At 39.9% G+C, this 20,224-nt stretch overlaps 2 protein-coding genes across 2 annotated transcripts in view; both read left to right on the top strand.

Annotated features, from left to right (window-relative positions):
* Positions 1–8,708, top strand: part of LOC122934017 (gastrula zinc finger protein XlCGF26.1-like) — a 323,260-nt gene extending 314,552 nt beyond the window's left edge. The window contains exon 4 of the mRNA XM_044289147.1: positions 7,249–8,708. Within this exon, the coding sequence (XP_044145082.1) occupies positions 7,249–8,510 (1,262 nt within the window). The 3' untranslated portion in view covers positions 8,511–8,708. The remainder of the gene's footprint in view (positions 1–7,248) is intronic.
* LOC122934014 (zinc finger protein 260-like) overlaps positions 1–20,224 on the top strand; it is a 222,488-nt gene that overhangs the window by 175,335 nt on the left and 26,929 nt on the right. The gene's annotated exons all lie outside the window — the stretch shown is intronic.

Genomic DNA, 20,224 nt, shown 5'->3' with positions numbered 1-20,224 from the left:
GCCCCTAGTTTGATGATATTCCGGAAAGAGCTCCTGTTAAAAAGAAGGGGTTCCTAGTTCCCCAGAAGCCTATTTTTTTTTAAAACCCAGTCCAATTTTAGAAAACAAAGGAAAAGGCAGGGTGATAAAAGAGAGAGATTTCCTAAAAGATCTAGCTATTTTTTGTTCAAGCCCAAAGAAAGTAGATCTAGAGACAAGCAGCAATGACGCCAGAAGTCAGGTGGGAGGAAGGTTGTCACAGTTTTTTTCCTTACCGGGGGTCCATTTCCCAGAACAGATGGATTCTAGAGGTTATAAAACATGGGTATCGGATAGAATTCCTTTCTCGTCCACTCAACTTTTTTGTTCAAACAATATGCCTCAAGGATCTCCAAAAAAGAGATACTTTAGAATTGGAAGTTATGACTCTATTAAGCAAATGGATTGTTCAGAGTAATACTTAATCTGAAGAGTCTAAACAAATCCCTAATTTACAAGAAATTCCGTATGGAAACAATCAAGTCAACGACAAATTTAGTCTTCCAGAATTGTTGGATGGCGAGCTTGGATCTGGAAGACTCTTACTAACACATTCCGATTCATGCCTCATACCAGAAATTCTTGAGAACAGCAGTTTGTATAACAGGTTGTTCAGTACAGGGCGCTCCCCTTTCGCATATCTCAGGCTCCAAGAGTTTTTACGAAGGTGGTAGCAGAGATAGCGGCCTTTGTAAGACTAAGAGGTGTAACTTAAAGGGGTTGTCCAAGTTATATTTCCTGAGGATAGGTCATCAATATCAGATCGGCGGGGGTCCGACACCCGGCACCCCCTCTGATAAGCTGTTTGAAGAGAAGGCGTGCGTGGTGTCAGCGCTGCCTCCTCTTCACTGTTTACCTTCTAGCCGTTGCATCTGCAGTGGTGAGCAGGTGTAATTACACCCAAGCCTTCCTATTGAAATGAATGGGACGGCTTGGGTGTAATTACACGTGCTCACCACTGCAGATGCAACGGCTAAAGGTAAACAGTGAAGAGGAGGCAGCGCTGACACCGCGCACGCCTTCTCTTTAAACAGCTGATCGGAGGGGGTGTCGGACCCCCGCCGATCTGATATTGATGACCGATCCTGAGGATAGGTCATCAATAAATATTACTTGGACAACCCCTTTAAGTACCTTTTATCTAGATGATTTTCTGTTGATTTCCCATTCAAAGGTAGAGTTGGAGAGAGATAAAGATCTTCTATGTTCCACGTAAGTAGATTTTCATTGGAAAATAAATTGGGAAAAATAATACCTTGTTCCCTCTCAGATTCCCTCTCAGAATCCAGTTGGACTCCTGCCAACAAAAGAATTTCCTTCCCCTCATAAAGAGGCAATCAATCAGGGAGTAGATTTTGTAAAATTTTCACTCCTACCTGTGTACTTTTAGAGAAGTAATGGCTGTGTTGGGTCATATGGCGTCCACTATTCCAGCAGTAACATATGCACAGATTCACTCCAGAGAGCTGCAGACGTATATTCTGAGATACTGGGTTGCACTCTTTGGACCGAAAATTCCACATTTCATCAAAGGCCAGGTGTTCCCTGTTATGGTGGACAATACCAAAGAATCTGTCTGTGGGGGTCCCATGGTCTTTCAAAGATCGCAGACCCAAGTCCCTGGGGTTGGGGAGCTCACTGTCAGAACAGGTACTGGCAAGGGAGGTGGGACCTAAACTCAAGGAAAGTCTCCTCCAACTTCAAGGAACTAAAAGCTGTAAAGATGGCCATAGAATTAGCAGTTCCAGAGGAAGGGAGCAAGAAAATATTTTTTTATTTTTGTCCCAAGAGGTTTTTTGTATTCCTTTCAGCAGTCCATCTAAAGGGAAAAGAAAACTTGATAGCAAACTTACTAAGTCATACATCCATCAAGCAGGGGAATGGTGTCTGAACAAGGACTGTATTTTGGAAATAGTCCAAAAAAATGGTCTTCCCACAGTAGATCTGTTTGCTTCCAGAGCCAACAGAAAGGTAGAAAGGTTCTTCTCCCTTAATCCTTTGGACAGTCCTCTTGCAATAGATGGCTTGGCAAAAGACTGGAGTCAGGAGCTGGGCTTTGCCTTTCCCCTTATTTGCTTTATTCCCCGAGTGTTGAGGAAAATAGAGGAAGAGGGAGCCTCGGTAATCTTCGTAGCTCCGAAGTGGCCAAAGAGATCATGGTACACACATTCAGAGGTTATAAGTAGAGCCTCCTTGGACCTTACCAGTGAGGAGAGATCTCAAGAGACGTTTCAACCGGTTAATAATATCTCCATTATATTGCTTCCCTTCAAGATGGCTTTTCTGATTGCAGTTACTTCAGCTAGAAGGGTCTCGGAAATTCAAACTTTCTTAGCTTTTCCCCCTTACACTACTGTGTTGGAGGATAAAATAATTATTAGGCCCATTCTATCTTTCCAGCCTAAAGTAGTCTCAGATTTCCACTGGAATTAGGATGTGGTGTTGCTATCTTTTTGTCCAAATCCTGCGAATCCGTTAGAGGAAAAATTCCGCTGTCTGGATGTCAGAAGATGTTTGTTATGTTACTTAGATTCCACGGCATCCTGGAGAATAGATGAGAATCTTTTAATACAATTCCATGGTAGATTGAAGGGTCACAAGGCTTCTACTAGTGCCAATGCTAGATGGGTCAAAAATGCTATTTCCCTTGCCTATTCTTCTTTAAACTTGTCTCCCCCAACTGGGTTTGGGACATATTCAATAGGAGCAGTTGTTGCCTCTTTGGCAGAAAAGGTGGATGCTTCACTGGCCCAAATCTGCAGAGCAGCCACTTGGAGTTCTCCTCATACCTTTTTTAGGTTGTAGTCACCCCCCCCCCCCCAAAAGTTTAACTTCTAGTTTATTTTAGCATGGGTGCTGTCATGGGTGAGGGCAAAACAAAAATTACTCTTACCGGTAATTGTTTTTCTTAAAGCCCATGACAGCGCCAGCATCCCGAAATTTCCCACCCTTAACTTAATTTAATCTTTAAAAAAAAAAGGGGGGGGGGGGAATTTGCGAATTGGGCAGATAGATGCATGATATTGAATAGGGATATAATGTACGGAACTGGTTCCCTTTTTTTGTATTGTCTCTTCTCTTATTTCAAGCCTATTCTTTGGTGGTTGGCACGCCTCTGGAGGTTTGGTTATTATAATCACTGAGGTGTGGTAGAGGTGTGAACCATTTTATCTCTTCAGGTTTGCTGTCCTGGAGGACATAGTCACATAGGTGCTGTCATGGGTTTGAAGAAAAACAATTACCGGTAAGAGTAATTTTAGTTTTCTACCTACACAAGGCGGAAATGGCTGGGAACCCTGGGTTTCTCCCCCTTGGTGGAGTATTAAATAATTTGGTGATTATCATGGCCACCATAAATTAACATGATGTCCCTTATTTATATGTTTCAGCGCTTACTGAAGCTATGCGCAGGCGCTCTGATGTAGTTTACTTAGTTGCCTAAGAGCTTCAGCTCCATGTTACTTATGAAAGAAGCGCAGGCGCAAACTGTAATGGCAATTCACATGCGCAGTGACTATTAGAATGCAGACGGCCATCTTTCATGTTGTTCTCTATCTGTTCGGGTGTCCGTCTGGTGAGCGGAACGGAGGCCAAACGGAGCCATACTGATGCATTCTGAGCGGATCCGCATCCACTCAGAATGCATTGGGGCTGTACGGATCCGTTCGGGGCCACTTGTGAGAGCCTTCAAACGGAACTTGCAAGCGGAACCCCGAACGCAAGTGTGAAAGTAGCCTTAATAGTTCAGACATTTTTGGATGCGGCAATACCTATTGTAATATAATAATGTTAATTTTTTTATTCTTTGTATATTTTTATACGTAAAATTGAAAAAGGGGAGTGATTTAAACTTTTAATATTTTTGGGATTTTTTTTATTTATTTTTTGAAACTTTTTTCACTTAAAAAAAAACAAAACAATTACCCCCCTTAGGGGGCTAGAACGTGGTATCTTTTGATCCCTTCTCCTATTCACCCTAGTATAGCTCTAATAGGATGAACAGGATTTTTACACTATCCATTCTGAGCTGTGCCTCATGCATAGCTCAGCACGGAAATTACCATGGCAGGCCTGGAACACTTCAGCAGCGTCCAGGCTGCCATGGCAACTGATCGGAGCCCCATGATTTCACTGCGGGGGCTCCGATTGGAAGGCAGAGGGAATTGAGTTTGTCTGCCTTAACTCACAGGTGCTGCAATCCGTGTTGATCGCGGCACCTGAAGGGTTCAGTGACTGATGAAACCGCTGCTCCCTGTCATTGCAGCCGGGTGCCTTCTGTATGATACAGCCTCCACCATTTGTGTATAGAGCTGGGTCACTGCAGAGCGTTAAGGGGTTAATTGATTATACACTTTATGGGATAATTACCACGTGTGTGTATGTGTGTGTATATATATATATATATATATATATATATATATACACACACACACACACATACTGTTTGGCACATGACACATTGCTTGACAAAGGCCCCACTGAGTTGAGCTGAAATGTTGCAATAGCATGGGCGAATAAAAACTCCACATTTTTCACTATTTTGGAGTGCTGCATCTTTTTCTATTTTTATCAAACTTTGGATTCTGGTCAATGATTCTGAGAGGGATTGCACCTGTCCATTTTTTATTGTGCTGCTTTCCTTCTTTTCTTTATACCGTGTGTGTGTGTGTGTATGTATGTATGTATGTATGTATGTGTGTGTGTGTATATATATATATATATATATATATATATATATATATATATATATATATATATATATATATATATTATGGGGATTCGTTCTGGTAGGCAGGTTAGCGGACGCAGTATAGAGGCAACAACAAAGTCTTTGAATTAAACAGTTCAGTGTTTATTCACACATTAAGTAAATGACAAAACAAAAAGTCAGCTTCAAGGAAAACAGTCACCTTGTAATTCTGGTGGTCGTTCACACCATGCGGCAAAGAAGAAGTCCTTGGATAAAGCCTAATCCACCTGCTTTTACACCAACAAGGTAGCAGGCCTTAATCCAGACCCAAACTCCCAGGTCCCAACACAGAGTGCAGTTGAGGTAGGCTGACATGCCGCAACGCGTTCTGTGAACCGTTTAATAAACTACATTCTGAAGAGCAAGTTCGTCTGTTGGGATTATTTTGTATCCAACACAGAGAGTGACAGAGCTCCACTGTCAGAGAGGAGTAATCCACTCACAGCTGACACTGCTGGTTGTTTTTTTTATAGGCCAGCCAAAACCCGGCCTGGAACGTGGGGAGTAGTCACCCACCCATCACTTTGGCTACTCCCAGTAACAGCTGTCCTGGATCAGCTATACAGCCATACTAAAATAGCAAAGTATCAATCAGCATTAGCTGCCGCTGACGCCTGAAAATACCGGCTCTTACGTCACCGAAGCCAGGAAACTCTGTGACATATTCCTTCCGTCAACGGCGGACCCTTGCTCCTTCCTACAATATATATACACACACACACACACTCACACTGTATAAACATGTTGAGCATTACTCATACACATTACATGTGTACAGTATATTCATGTAATTTGTGTATGTGTCTATGTAGTATGCACTTACATGTGTGTAATTTAATGATGAACCTTTATGTGTGTGAGTGAATCTATCTTATAGGCTGGGTTCACATCATGATTGCGATATACACTCACCTAAAGAATTATTAGGAACACCATACTAATACGGTGTTGGACCCCCTTTTGCCTTCAGAACTGCCTTAATTCTACGTGGCATTGATTCCACAAGGTGCTGATAGCATTCTTTAGAAATGTTGGCCCATATTGATAGGATAGCATCTTGCAGTTGATGGAGATTTGAGGGATGCACATCCAGGGCATGAAGCTCCCGTTCCACCACATCCCAAAGATGCTCTATTGGGTTGAGATCTGGTGACTGTGGGGGCCATTTTAGTACAGTGAACTCATTGTCATGTTCAAGAAACCAATTTGAAATGATTCGAGATTTGTGGCATGGTGCATTATCCTGCTGGAAGTAGCCATCAGAGGATGGGTACATGGTGGTCATGAAGGGATGGACATGGTCAGAAACAATGCTCAGGTAGCCCGTGGCATTTAATCGATGGCCAATTGGCTGTAAGGGGCCTAAAGTGTGCCCAGAAAACATCCCCCACACCATTACACCACCACCACCATCATCCTGCAAAGTGGTAACAAGGCATGATGGATACATGTTCTCATTCTGTTTACGCCAAATTTGGACTCTACCATTTGAATGTCTCAACAGAAATCGAGACTCATCAGACCAGGCAACATTTTTTCCAGTCTTTAACAGTCCAATTTTGGTGAGCTCGTGCAAATTGTAGCATCTTTTATCTATTTGTAGGGGAGATGACTGGTACCTGGTGGGGTCTTCTGCTGTTGTAGCCCACCTTTCTTTCCCATTCTGACATTCAGTTTGGAGTTCAGGAGATTGTCTTGACCAGGACCACAACCCTACATGCATTGAAGCAACTGCCATGTGATTGGTTGACTAGATAATCGCATTAATGAGAAATAGAGCAGGTGTTCCTAATAATTCTTTAGGTGAGTGTATGTTTAGTTTGTACATTGGGAAAACTGCCAACATAAAAGGTAAATGTGTCAAGAGGCTTTTGGTCTCCATCTGGCTTCTATACATCAGTATTCCATACAACTCTATCCAGTATAAAAAAAATTGATGTCACTGTATGGTATCTGTCATACGCATCAATTCAATGTATACATCCTGGGTGTATATGTTAGAGCCTATAAATGTGATATAAACAGAGCATTATATGTACAGTACATGCCGGTATTATTTATATGTATGTGGTATATGAACAATAATATATTTACTACATCTGTAAGGTAGATAGAAGGTGGGCTTTCAGCTTCAATTTCTGGTGTGTTTTGTGCTCAAGTGCAGTTAGCGGTCAGTGTGTGAGACGGACACCAGCTTATAGCACTGACTCACAGATCCCTTGTGAACCTATGAAGATGCTGGCTTCAGCACAAGAGTGGAAAATACAAGTGAACAGCCTGGTGACCTAACATCATCATCTACTGGTCTACTGTGAGATTGTGATCTGTTTTCCCATAGTCAGTTGATATTTGAATTTTGCTCCATGACTTGTAATTTGTATGGATTTTTATTTATTTATATACAGCTGTTATGAAATCTATATATAATTTTAAGGTTCTATTATAAAAACAATTATAAAACTCAGATTTATTCTTGACAGATGACTGTACCAGGAGCTCAGAGAAACATGTGATATCAGATTTCAGAACAGAAGATTGTGATGTCACAGAAGATGCACATGAAGAGCATGCCATTATTGCAGATGTATCCTCAGCTATTCACAGCAAAGATCTATTATCAGATCCTTTGGATGAATTTCAATCTTCTGATTCATCACAGACTGTTAAGCAAATTAAAAGCCACAGAAGAAGTGTTAATCATCAAAGAAGTCACACAGGGGAGAATGCTATTTCATGCTCAGAATGTGGGAAATGTTGTAAATCTAAATCAGATCTTATTAGACATCAGAGAACTCACACAGGAGAGAAGCCATTTTCATGTTCAGAATGTGAGAAATGTTTTCAGCAGAAATCACATCTTCTTAACCATCAGAGAATTCACACAGGGGCAAAGCCATTTTCTTGTTTACAATGTGGGAAATCTTACACACAGAAATCATGTCTTGTTATACATGAGAGAAATCACACCGGGGAGAAGCCATTTTCTTGTTTAGAATGTGGGCAATGTTTTACTGATAAATCAACTTTTGGTAAACATCAGAGAAGTCACACCGGGGAGAAGCCATTTTCTTGTTTAGAATGTGGGAAATATTTCATATATAAATCAAATCTAGTTGTACATCAGAGAATTCACACAGGGGAGAAGCCATTTTCATGTTCAGAATGTGAAAAAGATTTTAACCGTAAATCACATCTTGTTAGACATCAGAGAATTCATACAGGGGCGAAGCCATTTTCTTGTTTAGAATGTGGGAAATGTTTTACTAATAAATCAACTCTTGTTAATCATCAAAGAAGTCACACAGGGGAGAAGCCATTCTCATGCTCAGAATGTGGGAAATGTTTTACTGATAAATCAACTCTTGTTATACATGAGAGAAGTCACACAGGGGAGAAGCCCTTTTCTTGTTTAGAATGTGGGAAATGTTTTAAAGATAAATCAACTCTTGTTAAACATCAGAGAATTCACACAGGGGATAAGCCATTTTCTTGTTTAGAATGTGGGAAATCATACACACAGAAATCATGTCTTGTTATACATGAGAGAAGTCACACAGGGGAGAAGCCATTTTCTTGTTTAGAATGTGGGAAATCATACACACAGAAATCATGTCTTGTTATACATGAGAGAACTCACACAGGAGAGAAGCCATTTTCTTGTTTACAGTGTGGGAAATCTTATACAAAGAAATCATGTCTTGTTAAACATCAGAGAATTCACACTGGAAAGAATCGATTTTAATGTTCAGAATGTGATAACTGGAGATCAGCGAACTTTTGAAAAATTCTATTCTGCAGCTTGGTCAAAGTTCAACAAGAAATTAGATTTGTCCTGAATTAATTTGTCACAAATCACTATGTTAAAACCTCATTTAGCCTATCAATCAACGAGACCATTTTTAACGGCCCCTTAGACTGAAGTACACCCGTGTAACAGCCATTAAAAACAGTAATACGCTCATATGCACATATGGCCTTTAAGGTTAAAAGAAAATCACTCACCTCATCCATTTGCTCTTTTCTCTTGATTGAAAAAGACCAGCAGAAGTACCTGCGCTTAGTGTGATGACTTCTCCATGTGATCATGCTGGGAGAGCACGGTGACATCATCACACTGAGTGCAGGTCCTTCCACAGGTCTTTTTTAGTTAAGAGAGAAGCAGACTGCCTCTTTGCGAGCAAGTGGATGGGGTGAGTACATTTTTTATTCTCCAGTTTTTTCTAAGACAACTCCAGCCACCATTTTAGGAAAAATGATTCGTTATCGCGAAGCCCAAGGAAATTTGGCTTAATTTAAAATAGATTTATATTGTTTTTTTCCTAAAATTCAGACTGAATTCCACTACAGATGGTTTACTTTGCTGAACACTAGTGATAACTATAAAACAGATCTTGTTAGACATCGGAGAATCCACACGGGGAGAAATTATTTTCATGTTCTGAATGTGTAAATTGAAATAGAATTAAGTCAAGTCTTATCACACATCAGTGAATTCACACAGGGCCAAAGCCACTGTCATGTTCAGGATGTCATCTGTAATTGCACAGCAAAGAGCTTACAGAGGAAAAATGTTTTTCTACCGAGGGATTTTTATTTTATTTTAATTTGTCAACTTCCAAGAGCTATAACTTTGTTAAATTTTATGTAGCAGTATGAGGGTTTGTTTTTTTTGCATTACAAGTTATATTTTTTTGGTGCCATTTTGGGGTACACATAACGGGTTTCGCTTGACTCTTCGTCAGGTTCACTCCTGACGAAGCGTCAAGCGAAACCCGGGTCGGGCAAGACCAAGAGGGCATATATCTTTTATAAGATGTTTTAAATGTATTCACGTCTGTGAGTATAATAAACCTTTTTATAATTGTCCCTGGCTGACGGTGCTTCACCATGTGTGCGACTCCTCTGCTAATTTATAGAGTTGCGCAAGGATAAAGAGAGCGTCTTATGTGGATACCAATGTCTCCCTATGTCTGAAGTGCATATGGCTCCAAACTAGAGAGTAACAGCTCTGGTGGATTCTGAGCAGCACGGTCTGATACCTATAAAGACTGCCGAAGGATGTGCCTAATTTATCACAAAACATACACTTTATCATAACTTAGGTGTATACTCTGGCAGTGTGCGTCTGAAGTGAAATTAGTAAATTTTAGACAACTTTTTCACCTGAAATTGGTTTGTGAATGTGCCAGGGCCAATTTGCCATCCAGGCCTTTGCCTATTGGCGAGGAGAGTGAAAAAATGTCTGAGTGATAAAGTATTGTCACACAGGCTTGGCCCATGTGACTTTCTTTACTCCAAAATATGGCATAGTGCTGAAAGTAAACAACCCCATTTCTGTTTTTGAAAATGATCCTATAATGTTAACAATATTACACCACCGAGCCAAGCGATGGAGTCTCCTTCCATCCATTTCATCGCTATATTTTGCTTTACTAAGAAAAATGTTTTACAATTCAGTTTGATTCCCATGCACCACTCCAAATGCTCCGTGTTTGACTTGGGAAGGTCTTCCACCAAAGAGTGCAATACTCAAAATGAATCAGTGCAAAGCAGCGGAGACTATCATTAGAACTTCCCAGGCAGATCTGCATAGGGAAACATACCTGCGCACCAGCTGCCTTGCTCGGGTCCCCGCTGTCAATATCCACTTTGACCCCATTGATGGCCACAGTGGTGATCTGCTGTCCTTGCATCATGGCAATTGGGCGCATGATGAGCAGAGCAACACTGTGGCTAGCAATTTGCTGCAAAGCGGCTATTGGTAGCAGGGGCTTGAGCAAGGCAGCTAAGGCCAGGGAGTAAAAGAGTCAGTGTGCTCCCCTTTTCAGGTCTGCTTAGAAGAGGGGGCTGAAAAAAAGATGCACAACCTTTTCAAAACCATCAACATTTCAGCCAGGAAAGCAACTTAAATACCAGTTTTGCCCCCCAATTTTTTTTTACTTAATACGTTAAGGAACCAGGACGAGAATGCTTGTCCTAAAGGGCCGATACTTAGTGCCCCAGGACGAGCATTCTCGTCCTGCGGTCCTTCCTCCCCCGCGTGCGGTGCCGCGATCAGCGGCAGATATCCGGCTGTTACTGACAGCCGGATCCCTGCTGCATCCGCCAGCATCGGCGATAACGCTGATGCCGGTTGATTAACCCCTCATATGCCTCGGTCAGCGCTGACCGCGGCATATTGGAGGTTTGCACCCCCTCACCTCATCCATCTGGTCCCCGTGCTGCTGTGGCGGGGACTTGATGGTTGCCATGGCAGCCCTAAGGCTTGGGGCCCGACATGTACAGAGGCCTAAGACACTAACAGTTCAATACAGATGTATTGTGCTGGATTGAAACAGGGATCAGACCCTGTAATGTTGAGTAGGACAAATAATAAAGTGAAAAAAAATTAAAAGTTTCAAGTAAAAAAAAATAAAAAATCCTTTTCTGGATCCGTCTGACAAATGCCATCCGTGCTGTGAGGGATTGTACATTGAGATGTGGGCGCTGCTGTGTGATGCTGCTGGTTAGGAACATGTGTCACGGAAGGTGTACAGAAAACTAGAAGACACAAAATGAAGATCTGACTGACTGGATCCAAAACTAAGGAACCAAAGGGTAAGCCCTGTAACAGACCTGGCTCTCTCCCTAACTGCTCAGCCTATGCAAAAATCTCAATGGTAGATGATTGCATATCCTCGTTCCTTGACTGTATAACACCTGAACACCCTATAATAGTGAGGGGACACGACCACCGGCTCCCTACACTTGATACGGAGGGAGTCAGGGTCACCTGGGATCCAGCGAACAGGAAAACACAAATGAATGAACAAAACTTATCTGTAGAAGACTCAGTAGTAGCATCCAGCATGCACACACACTCCAGGAAGTTGTATAAACCGCAAAGTGATGCAGTATGGGAAGGGATTTAAAGGGATGCAATCAGTGCAACTACATGACAGCTGAGAGAGGCTAACAAGATGAGAAAACGAAAGCAAAACAAAAGGATCCTCAAGGAGGAGGTTCTGAAGAACATCTGTCAGAGCTTCTCAGATGTCTGGTGGTGACAACATGGTGCGCTGTGTATCACATGTGCGGTTTTTTAGTGTGATTTTTCTACTGTGAACGTGCTAGGGATGTGCTGTGAGGGGTTGTACAGGGTGCTGTATCTGGTTGTATTTTGGGGGGCTGTGTAGTAGGGTGGTGTCTGTTGGTTGTATGTGAGGGATTGTATACAGATGGTGGGGGTCGGTTGTGGATGCTGAGTGGGTATCTGTATGGGGGGCTGTAGAGCATGTTATGCTGAGACGGGGGGCCTGTGTTCTAGGTAGGTGTTTGGGTTGTATATGGGGGACTGTGGGGGATTGTTCACCGAGATGGGGGGGGGGCAGCTGGTTGTATTGGGGGGGGGGGCTATGTTTGTATGCTGAGATGGGATGCTGTGTAGTAGGGTGGTGTATGTGAGAGGGACTACGTAGGATTGTACACTGAGATGGTAAGGGGGTGGTTGTGGATGCAGAGTATACTGCCCTCATACACGTTAGCACGGTGTGTAATCTGACATGTAGCTAAACCCCCTTTCTTCTTAAGTAAAAGGCTGTACAGCTGTAACCTTCTCTTTTATAGCTAGTAGATTGTGACAGGAAAGGTCAAACTACAGAATAAAAAAAGTAGTATTTGAGAACATAGATATCCATAGTATATTGTATAGGATACAGAATAATCTGCTATACATAAAGTAAATGAGGTAATAATGCAATGACAATGCTATCAAATGCAACAAACATATAATAAACTGCAGTATATTGACATAGATTGTGCCCTTACCGACTATGCTTGAAACAGGCTGTATAACAGATCATGAGCAGAAAAATAAGTGATAGTGTTGTCGGGTATATAAAGCAAGTGCCTTATGCCCAAAAAAACAAATGGATCAAAAGAACAATTATGCAAATTTATATTGATCCGTGAAGTTGACATATAAACATTTCAAAAAGAGTTTGAACGAGAACCTAATTATTTTGTGCAATTAGTAAAATACGGTACCAGTGTCTACGCTAAAATATAAATGATTTATTATACAGTAGTTTATATACAATGAATATACGACTAAAAATAATGCAAAGACAATACAATAAAATGTAGTACCCAAAATACGCCACTAGATGATGCTGACACACCACAAATTTACCAACGTTCTCTAATAAACCAATGAGCAATATGCCGATTCTGATTAAATATGAAAGCTTATATCATCGACTGATTATATACAGAAATTCAATAAAGAAAATGACAGATTCTGCCAAAACTATGAACAAATCTTGGGTGCTTAGTAGTATTGCAATAAAACGTATAAATTATTGGCTTGATATTATACTAGAGAATATAAAGATTCCCAACAGAGAGTTTTCTCTGAAAATCAATATGAACTTTCATTCAGCAATATGCATCGTTGCTGAATAGTGATAATATTGATGTAGCAACTAATCTTAACCATCCGCAATAAGAGGGGATTGGCTAAGAATCAAACCAACTAATTTACTGTATATGAATACTACATATAACAATAACATACATTACCCAGAGGCAAATATTTTGCAGAGTCTTAAAGGAAGTCAACTCTCCAGAATTTTCTGATAATCAGGATCTTTCTTTGTTTCTTTCTCTTTTTATTTTCTTTGGTGGTGGTTCCTTGGTTCTTCTTTACCACTTGTGTGTGGGTCATTATCCACAACCTTATCAGACGAACACGCCTTCCTAGATTAGAGTTTTCCAATCATCTTGGATGGGCATGAATCTATGATAATGCTCATGATGTCACTTCATTACCCAGAATACATTGTTATTACTGGTGTAATGATACCTTCCTACAGCTAGGTGGCACTGTTGTTTAATCCATTAGCATCATACTAGAAATGGTTAACTTATACATGCCTGACATCATCCTGCACTCTATACATTTGACCTCTGTAAATCAGCGTTACGGGATTTAGTACGACACCTGTAGCAATTATAATCCAGACTTGGAGGAATCGGCAAGAGTTTCCCAACCTATAAATTCATTGTTATAGATAAGAAATACAATTGAGGCCTATACTACCATAAGCGTTGTGTATCTTCTAGCTGTCTAACTGTGATTAAGCGCTACTTAGAATAACACAGCTTCTTCTGAACGAATCCTCATTAACGCTGTTTTAAAAAGGAATATTCTTCTCCACATATTTCAAAAGTGAATAATCTCAGGCAACATACTAGATACATCAAGGTCCTTCAGAATATATAACAATATAAGATAAAGAAATATATATAGTACAGACCAAAAGTTTGGACACACCTTCTCATTCAAAGGGTTTTCTTTATTTTCATGACTATGAAACTTGTAGATTCACACTGAAGGCATCAAAACTATGAATTAACACATGTGGAATTATATACATAATATAAAAGTGTGAAACAACTGAAAATATGTCATATTCTAGGTTCTTCAAAGTAGCCACCTTTTGCTTTGATTACTGGTTTGCACACTCTTGGCATTCTCTTGATGAGCTTCAAGAGGTAGTCACTTGAAATGGAGTCATCTGTTGAGCTTCAGCTGGTGGACAGATGGCCTTAAGTTCTCCTACAAAATGTCTTGATAAACTTGGGAATTCATTTTTCCTTCGATGATAGCAATCCGTCCAGGCCCTGACGCAGCAAAGCAGCCCCAAACCATGATGCCCCCACCACCATACTTCAGTTAGGATGAGGTTTTGATGTTGGTGTGCTGTGCCTCTTTTTCTCCACACATAGTGTTGTGTGTTTCTTCCAAACAACTCAACTTTGGTTTCATCTGTCCACAGAATATTTTGCCAGTACTGCTGTAGAACATCCAGGTGCTCTTGTGCAAACTGTAAACGTGCAGCAATGCATTTTTTGGACAGCAGTGGCTTCCTCTGTGGTATCCTCCCATGAAATCCATTCTTGTTTAGTGTTTTACGTATCGTAGATTCGCTAACAGGGATGTTAGCATATGCCAGAGACTTTTGTAAGTCTTTAGCTGACACTCTAAGATTCTTCTTCACCTCATTGAGCAGTCTGCGCTGTGCTATTGCAGTCATCTTCACAGGACGGCCACTCCTAGGGAGAGTAGCAGCAGTGCTGAACATTCTCCATTTATAGACAATTTGTCTTACCATGGACTGATGAACAGCAAGGCTTTTGGAGATACTTTTATAACCCTTTCCAGCTTTATGCAAGTGAACAATTCTTAATCATAGGTCTTCTGAGAGCTCTTTTGTGCGAGGCATCATTCACATCAGGCAATGCTTCTTGTGAAAAGCAAACCCAGAACTGGCGTGTGTTTTTTATAGGGCAGGGCAGCTGTAACCAACACCTCCAATCTCATCTCATTGATTGGACTCCAGTTGGCTGACACCTCACTCCAATTAGCTCTTGGAGATGTCATTAGTCTAGGGGTTCACATACTTTTTCCACTTGCACTGTGCATGTTTACATGGTGTGTTCAATAAAAACATGGTAACATTTAATTATTTGTGTGTTATTAGTTTAAGCAGACTGTGATTGTCTATTGTTGTTTTTTGCAGTTTTGAGAGAGAGAGAGCAGAGATTACTGTGCTTTGTGCTTTCATCTGGATCCTATTCCTTATCCCATTACATTAGATAGTTAGCTCATATATATAATACAGATAGTTAGTGGGAGATAGTCAGTGTAGGTTAGTGATCTAGTGTAGCTGGTTCCAGTGCAGGGTGTTAGGTAGTGTGATAGGAATTAATGTGCTGTGATAGGGATTATTGTCTCTGTTAGGCCTCTTTCACACTACCGTATGGCTATTTCAGTGTTTTGCGGTCCGTTTTTCACGGATCCGCTGCTCCATTTTTTTGTTTCCGCTGTGTTTTTGTTTCCGTTCCGTTTTTCCGTATGGCATATACAGTATACAGTAATTACATAGAAAAAAATTGGGCTGGGCATAACAGTTTCAATAGATGGTTCTGCAAAAACGGAACGGATACCAAAGACATACGGATGCTGTCCACATGTGCTGTCCACATCCTGAAAATGAATGGGTCCGCACCTGTTCCGCAAAAGTGCCTAACGGATGCGGACCCATCATATGGGACGTGTGAATGGACCCTTACTTTCCTAAACTATTTTCCGAGATGAGAACACAAGACGTCTGCCTAATACAACATGGCCGACCATCAGATCTAATCTTGGTTCTCCAGCAGCCAGAGTGAAAGGGGCAGTGCAGGGGCAGTAATCTGCAGGGCACAGAGCAGTCTAACTGAACGGTGTCCACATTGATTAATAGATAAGCAATTCTATTAGGGCCTCATTCACAAATTGTCTCACATTCTGTATGTCTTCTCAGTCCATTTAGAAATGTTCTTTATTGTTACCATTGGAATAATTTTCGTGGAACGTGCAACATTTTGATCGCTGTTATTCAATGTTTTTTGGGAAAAAGTAAGAAACAATAGACGTTTTTCTTTTTTTCCTGTGATGGCGATCAACACACATTTAAAAAAAAGAAATATTTTAAAAGCTCAACATACAATACTGTCAACTAGCGCTACACCACATAGAGTTCGCAGCGGTGTATTGGCAATCCCGTAACTTGCCAATAAAGTAATGTGCAGACCAGCTGTACACAACGCAGAGAAATACCTGTAGAAAATAATGCAACACCGCGCGCTATAGTATTAAACTAATACCGAAAGATTTACACAGGTCGCTCTCCTCTTTATCACGTACTATGCAAACTGCTATAGATAATATATTTGAGTCCGGGTCCTACCTTCACTCAGATGTATCTTCCGCGTTGTAGTGTTCCGTGATGGTCTACGTACCGTTCTGTGTTTGATGCAGGACAGAAAACGTGGATCCAGGGGAGGATGGCTGTGACGTCGGTTTAGTATTTAAGGCACTCGGATATAGTTAGCCCCGGCCGGTAGCACACTACACCGGTTACCTGTTTTTGATTATAATTAAAGCTCACGTCTGAGCTGGTGACGTCACCGCTGGTAAGCTACGGGTAGCAGTGGAGATCAATCCTACGCGTTTCAAGTGCAACGGCACTCTTCCTCAGGGAATGTTACCTCCACTGCATTACTGCTTGTTATTTATAGTCCGTGCTGTCCATCCTTCCCACCCCTTTGTCTCTGTATTTATTCGAAACCAAATAGTTCAATTTCTGAGTTAAGGCCTTTGGGCAACATGGTATCTAGGTGAAATATCCATTCTGTTTCTTTTTTTGATTGTTTCTTAATGTAGTCTCCTCCTCGGGCATCTGATTCCACTTTGTCTATGCCCATAAAGGACATACCTTCTAATTGTCCTCCATGTTCCTCCGTAAAATGCCTAGATAGGGGATGTCCTATAGATTTTTTCTTTATATTGTATATATGTTCGCTAATGCGTTTTTTCAATTTTCTCTTGGTGCGTCCAATGTATAGCTTGTTACAGGGACATTTGATGGCATAAATAACCCCTTCTGTATTGCACGAGATATGGCTCCTTATTTTTTGTTCAAAAGTGCCCTCAAAGTTTTTTATGTGCTGCATTTTTACTGTATTTTTAGCTGTACTTTTACATGGGGCACATATTTTGCAGGGAAAAAATCCTTGCGGAAGATTGGTTTTTATATTTGCCTTTCTCCCCACAATACCTGCACCTTTACTGGTCGAGGCGATCTTACTACCTATATTGGTTGCCCTTTTATATATGAAGACCGGTCTTGTTGGTATGAGGTTGCCTAAAATTTTGTCTTCTTTTAGTATGTCCCAATATTTTCCTACGATTTTTTTGAGGATATAGGATTGTGTGGTATATGGGATTATAATGGATGGTATTTTATCTCTCATTTCTATTTCTTTCTGTTTTTTATCTTCATTTTTCTTTGTTATTAATTTTTCTCTTTCTATCATTTTATTTCTTTTTTCTGACATTCCACTATATCCACATTATATCCTTTTGCTATAAACTTTTTTCCTAGGATCTCTGCCTCTTTCTCGTATTCATTAATTTCTGTACAATTTCTTCTTAGGCGAAGGAACTGACTTCTGGGGATATTATCCAACCATCTAGGCAAATGACAACTCTCTCTATTGATATAGCTGTTTGAGTCTGTGGGCTTTGAATATGTTTTTGTACTAATACAATCCCCTGTAACATAAATAGTGAGATCTAAAAAGTTAATTTCATTAATACTGTGCGTCAACGTAAAATCCAAATAAAATTCATTTTTATTAATGTCTTCTAAAAATAATTTAAGTGCACATTCCCCTTTATCCCAAATAAAAATAACATCATCGATGAAGCGCCGCCAGAGGACGAGGCCCGCCCGGAGCTCGCCGTTGGGGTGGATATGTTCCGCCTCCCACCACCCAACGTATAAATTTGCGAACCCCGGTGCGAACCTCGTCCCCATCGCGGCCCCCCATGTCTGCAGATAAAATTCCTCCTTATATTTAAAATAATTTTTTTCCAATATAAATAAAATACATTCCCCTATGAACTCTATTTGGACACTATCAAGTTCACTTTTCTGATATAAAAATGTTTGGCTGCTGCGCATCCTTTTTGGTTTTCAATAATGGAATACAAGGATTTTACGTCTAACGTACCTATTATATATCCTTCTTTCCATTTTATATCTTGTAAGATTTGCAATACATGATTCGTATCTTTTAAAAAGGAAGGTAGCATTTGTGCGCACGGCTGTAGGAATTGATCTATATATTTAGATAATGCACTGGTCAGGCATTCTATTCCAGATACAATCGGTCTACCTGGGGGTCTCTGTGTGTCTTTGTGGATTTTCGGATTTTGATAGAAAATTGCTATTTTTGGATTTTTTATGTCTATGTATATACTTTCATTTTTATTTAGGATGCCTTTCATTTTACCTTCTTGTATCAATTGTTTTAAATCTTTTTTATATTCCTCTGTGGGGTCTTTTTTAAGGTGTTTATATGTTTTTTGGTCACCCAAGATATTTAAGACCTCTTTCTCATAATCATCATTATTTAGTATCACAATGCCGCCCCCCTTGTCTGCGGGGCGGATGATGATTTTATTGTTTTGTTGCATATTCCGTATTGCATCTCTTTCTGCCTTAGTTATATTACCCATATAGTTTTTTCTATATTTATTGACATCTTTAGCTTTTCTTATTTCTCTAGTAACTAGATTTGCGAAGGTGTTTATAGGTATTGAATATTCATTCAATGGATCGAATCTAGACTTTGCTTTCAAATTAGTATGTATGTATATATTCTCATTGGCATCTTCATTATGTCTCTTTATTATATTGTTTTTCTCTTTTTTCTTATAATATCTTTTTAACGCCAATTTTCTCATAAATTTCCTTATTCCCAGGAAGGCTTCGAATTTATTAAAGTATGTAGTAGGGGCAAACTTTAATCCTTTCTTTAAAATGTCGTTCTCTGCTTTTGTGAGAGTATGTTTACTCAAATTATATATTTTTTGTCCTAGATTTTCTATATTGTCATCTTCTTTTGTTTGTGCCGCTATTATTTGTTTACTTCTTTTCCTTTTATTATGTTTACCCCCTCTACATCCTCTTTTTGTATATCTTTTTTGTATATCCTGAAAAAATCCTGTTGCGTTGACTTTTTTGCCATTTTTTTATTATTTTTATTATTAATACTGTTATTTTTACTCATACTTCTTGTTTTACTGTTATATTCCATCGTTTGATTTTCCTTTGGTCTCACCACCATCTCCACTTGACTATTTGTATCCCTGTCTTCCTGATCTATATTACTTGTATTTTCTAAATTTCTATTATTTTGTCTTTCCTCACTATTTTCTCCAAGTGGTTTTTGTTTATTTTCGGATGACTGCTCTTTATTTGTTTCTATAACGATGTCTATATCTTGTCTCTGTTCATTTTCTAATAGTTCAAATCTATTTTCTGTTTGTATTGAAAATATTTCACTATTTATATGCCTTATTTCAGGATTATTTTCTCTATGTTCTTTATTTCTCTCTTTTCTTATCTCTGGGGTATAATGGCTGCTCTCCTCCTCCGCATGAATTGTAAAAGTGGAGGGCAGCTCCTCTAAATCCTCTTCTTCCGTTTTTTCTACTTCTATGCTACATTCATCTACCGTCTGAAATGTATTCCCCTGATTTTCCGTATCTTCTATTCGATATGGTATATAATCTCTATTGAATTTTCTTCTTTTTTTCTCTCTAATTTCATCTTCTCTGTTATGAATGCGCCTCTTGATGTTATCTACTAATCCTGCAATGTCGGGGTCGTCTTTCCACGGACGTAAGTCTTCAAATAGCTGTTTTATAGTATCGTTTGTATTCATCAATCTTTGTTTCCTTTTCCTAATTATAAATTCTACTGTCTGCCGTGCAAAATCATGTAACATTCGTTTCCATTCTTCCATTATATTATAATCTCCCATGTCTCCTGATAGTATTTTTTCAATTTTGAGACCTTT

This window comes from Bufo gargarizans, chromosome 4, assembly GCF_014858855.1.
Source record: "Bufo gargarizans isolate SCDJY-AF-19 chromosome 4, ASM1485885v1, whole genome shotgun sequence".
NCBI lineage: Eukaryota > Metazoa > Chordata > Amphibia > Anura > Bufonidae > Bufo > Bufo gargarizans.
This window is presented reverse-complemented; position numbering and strand designations above follow the sequence as displayed.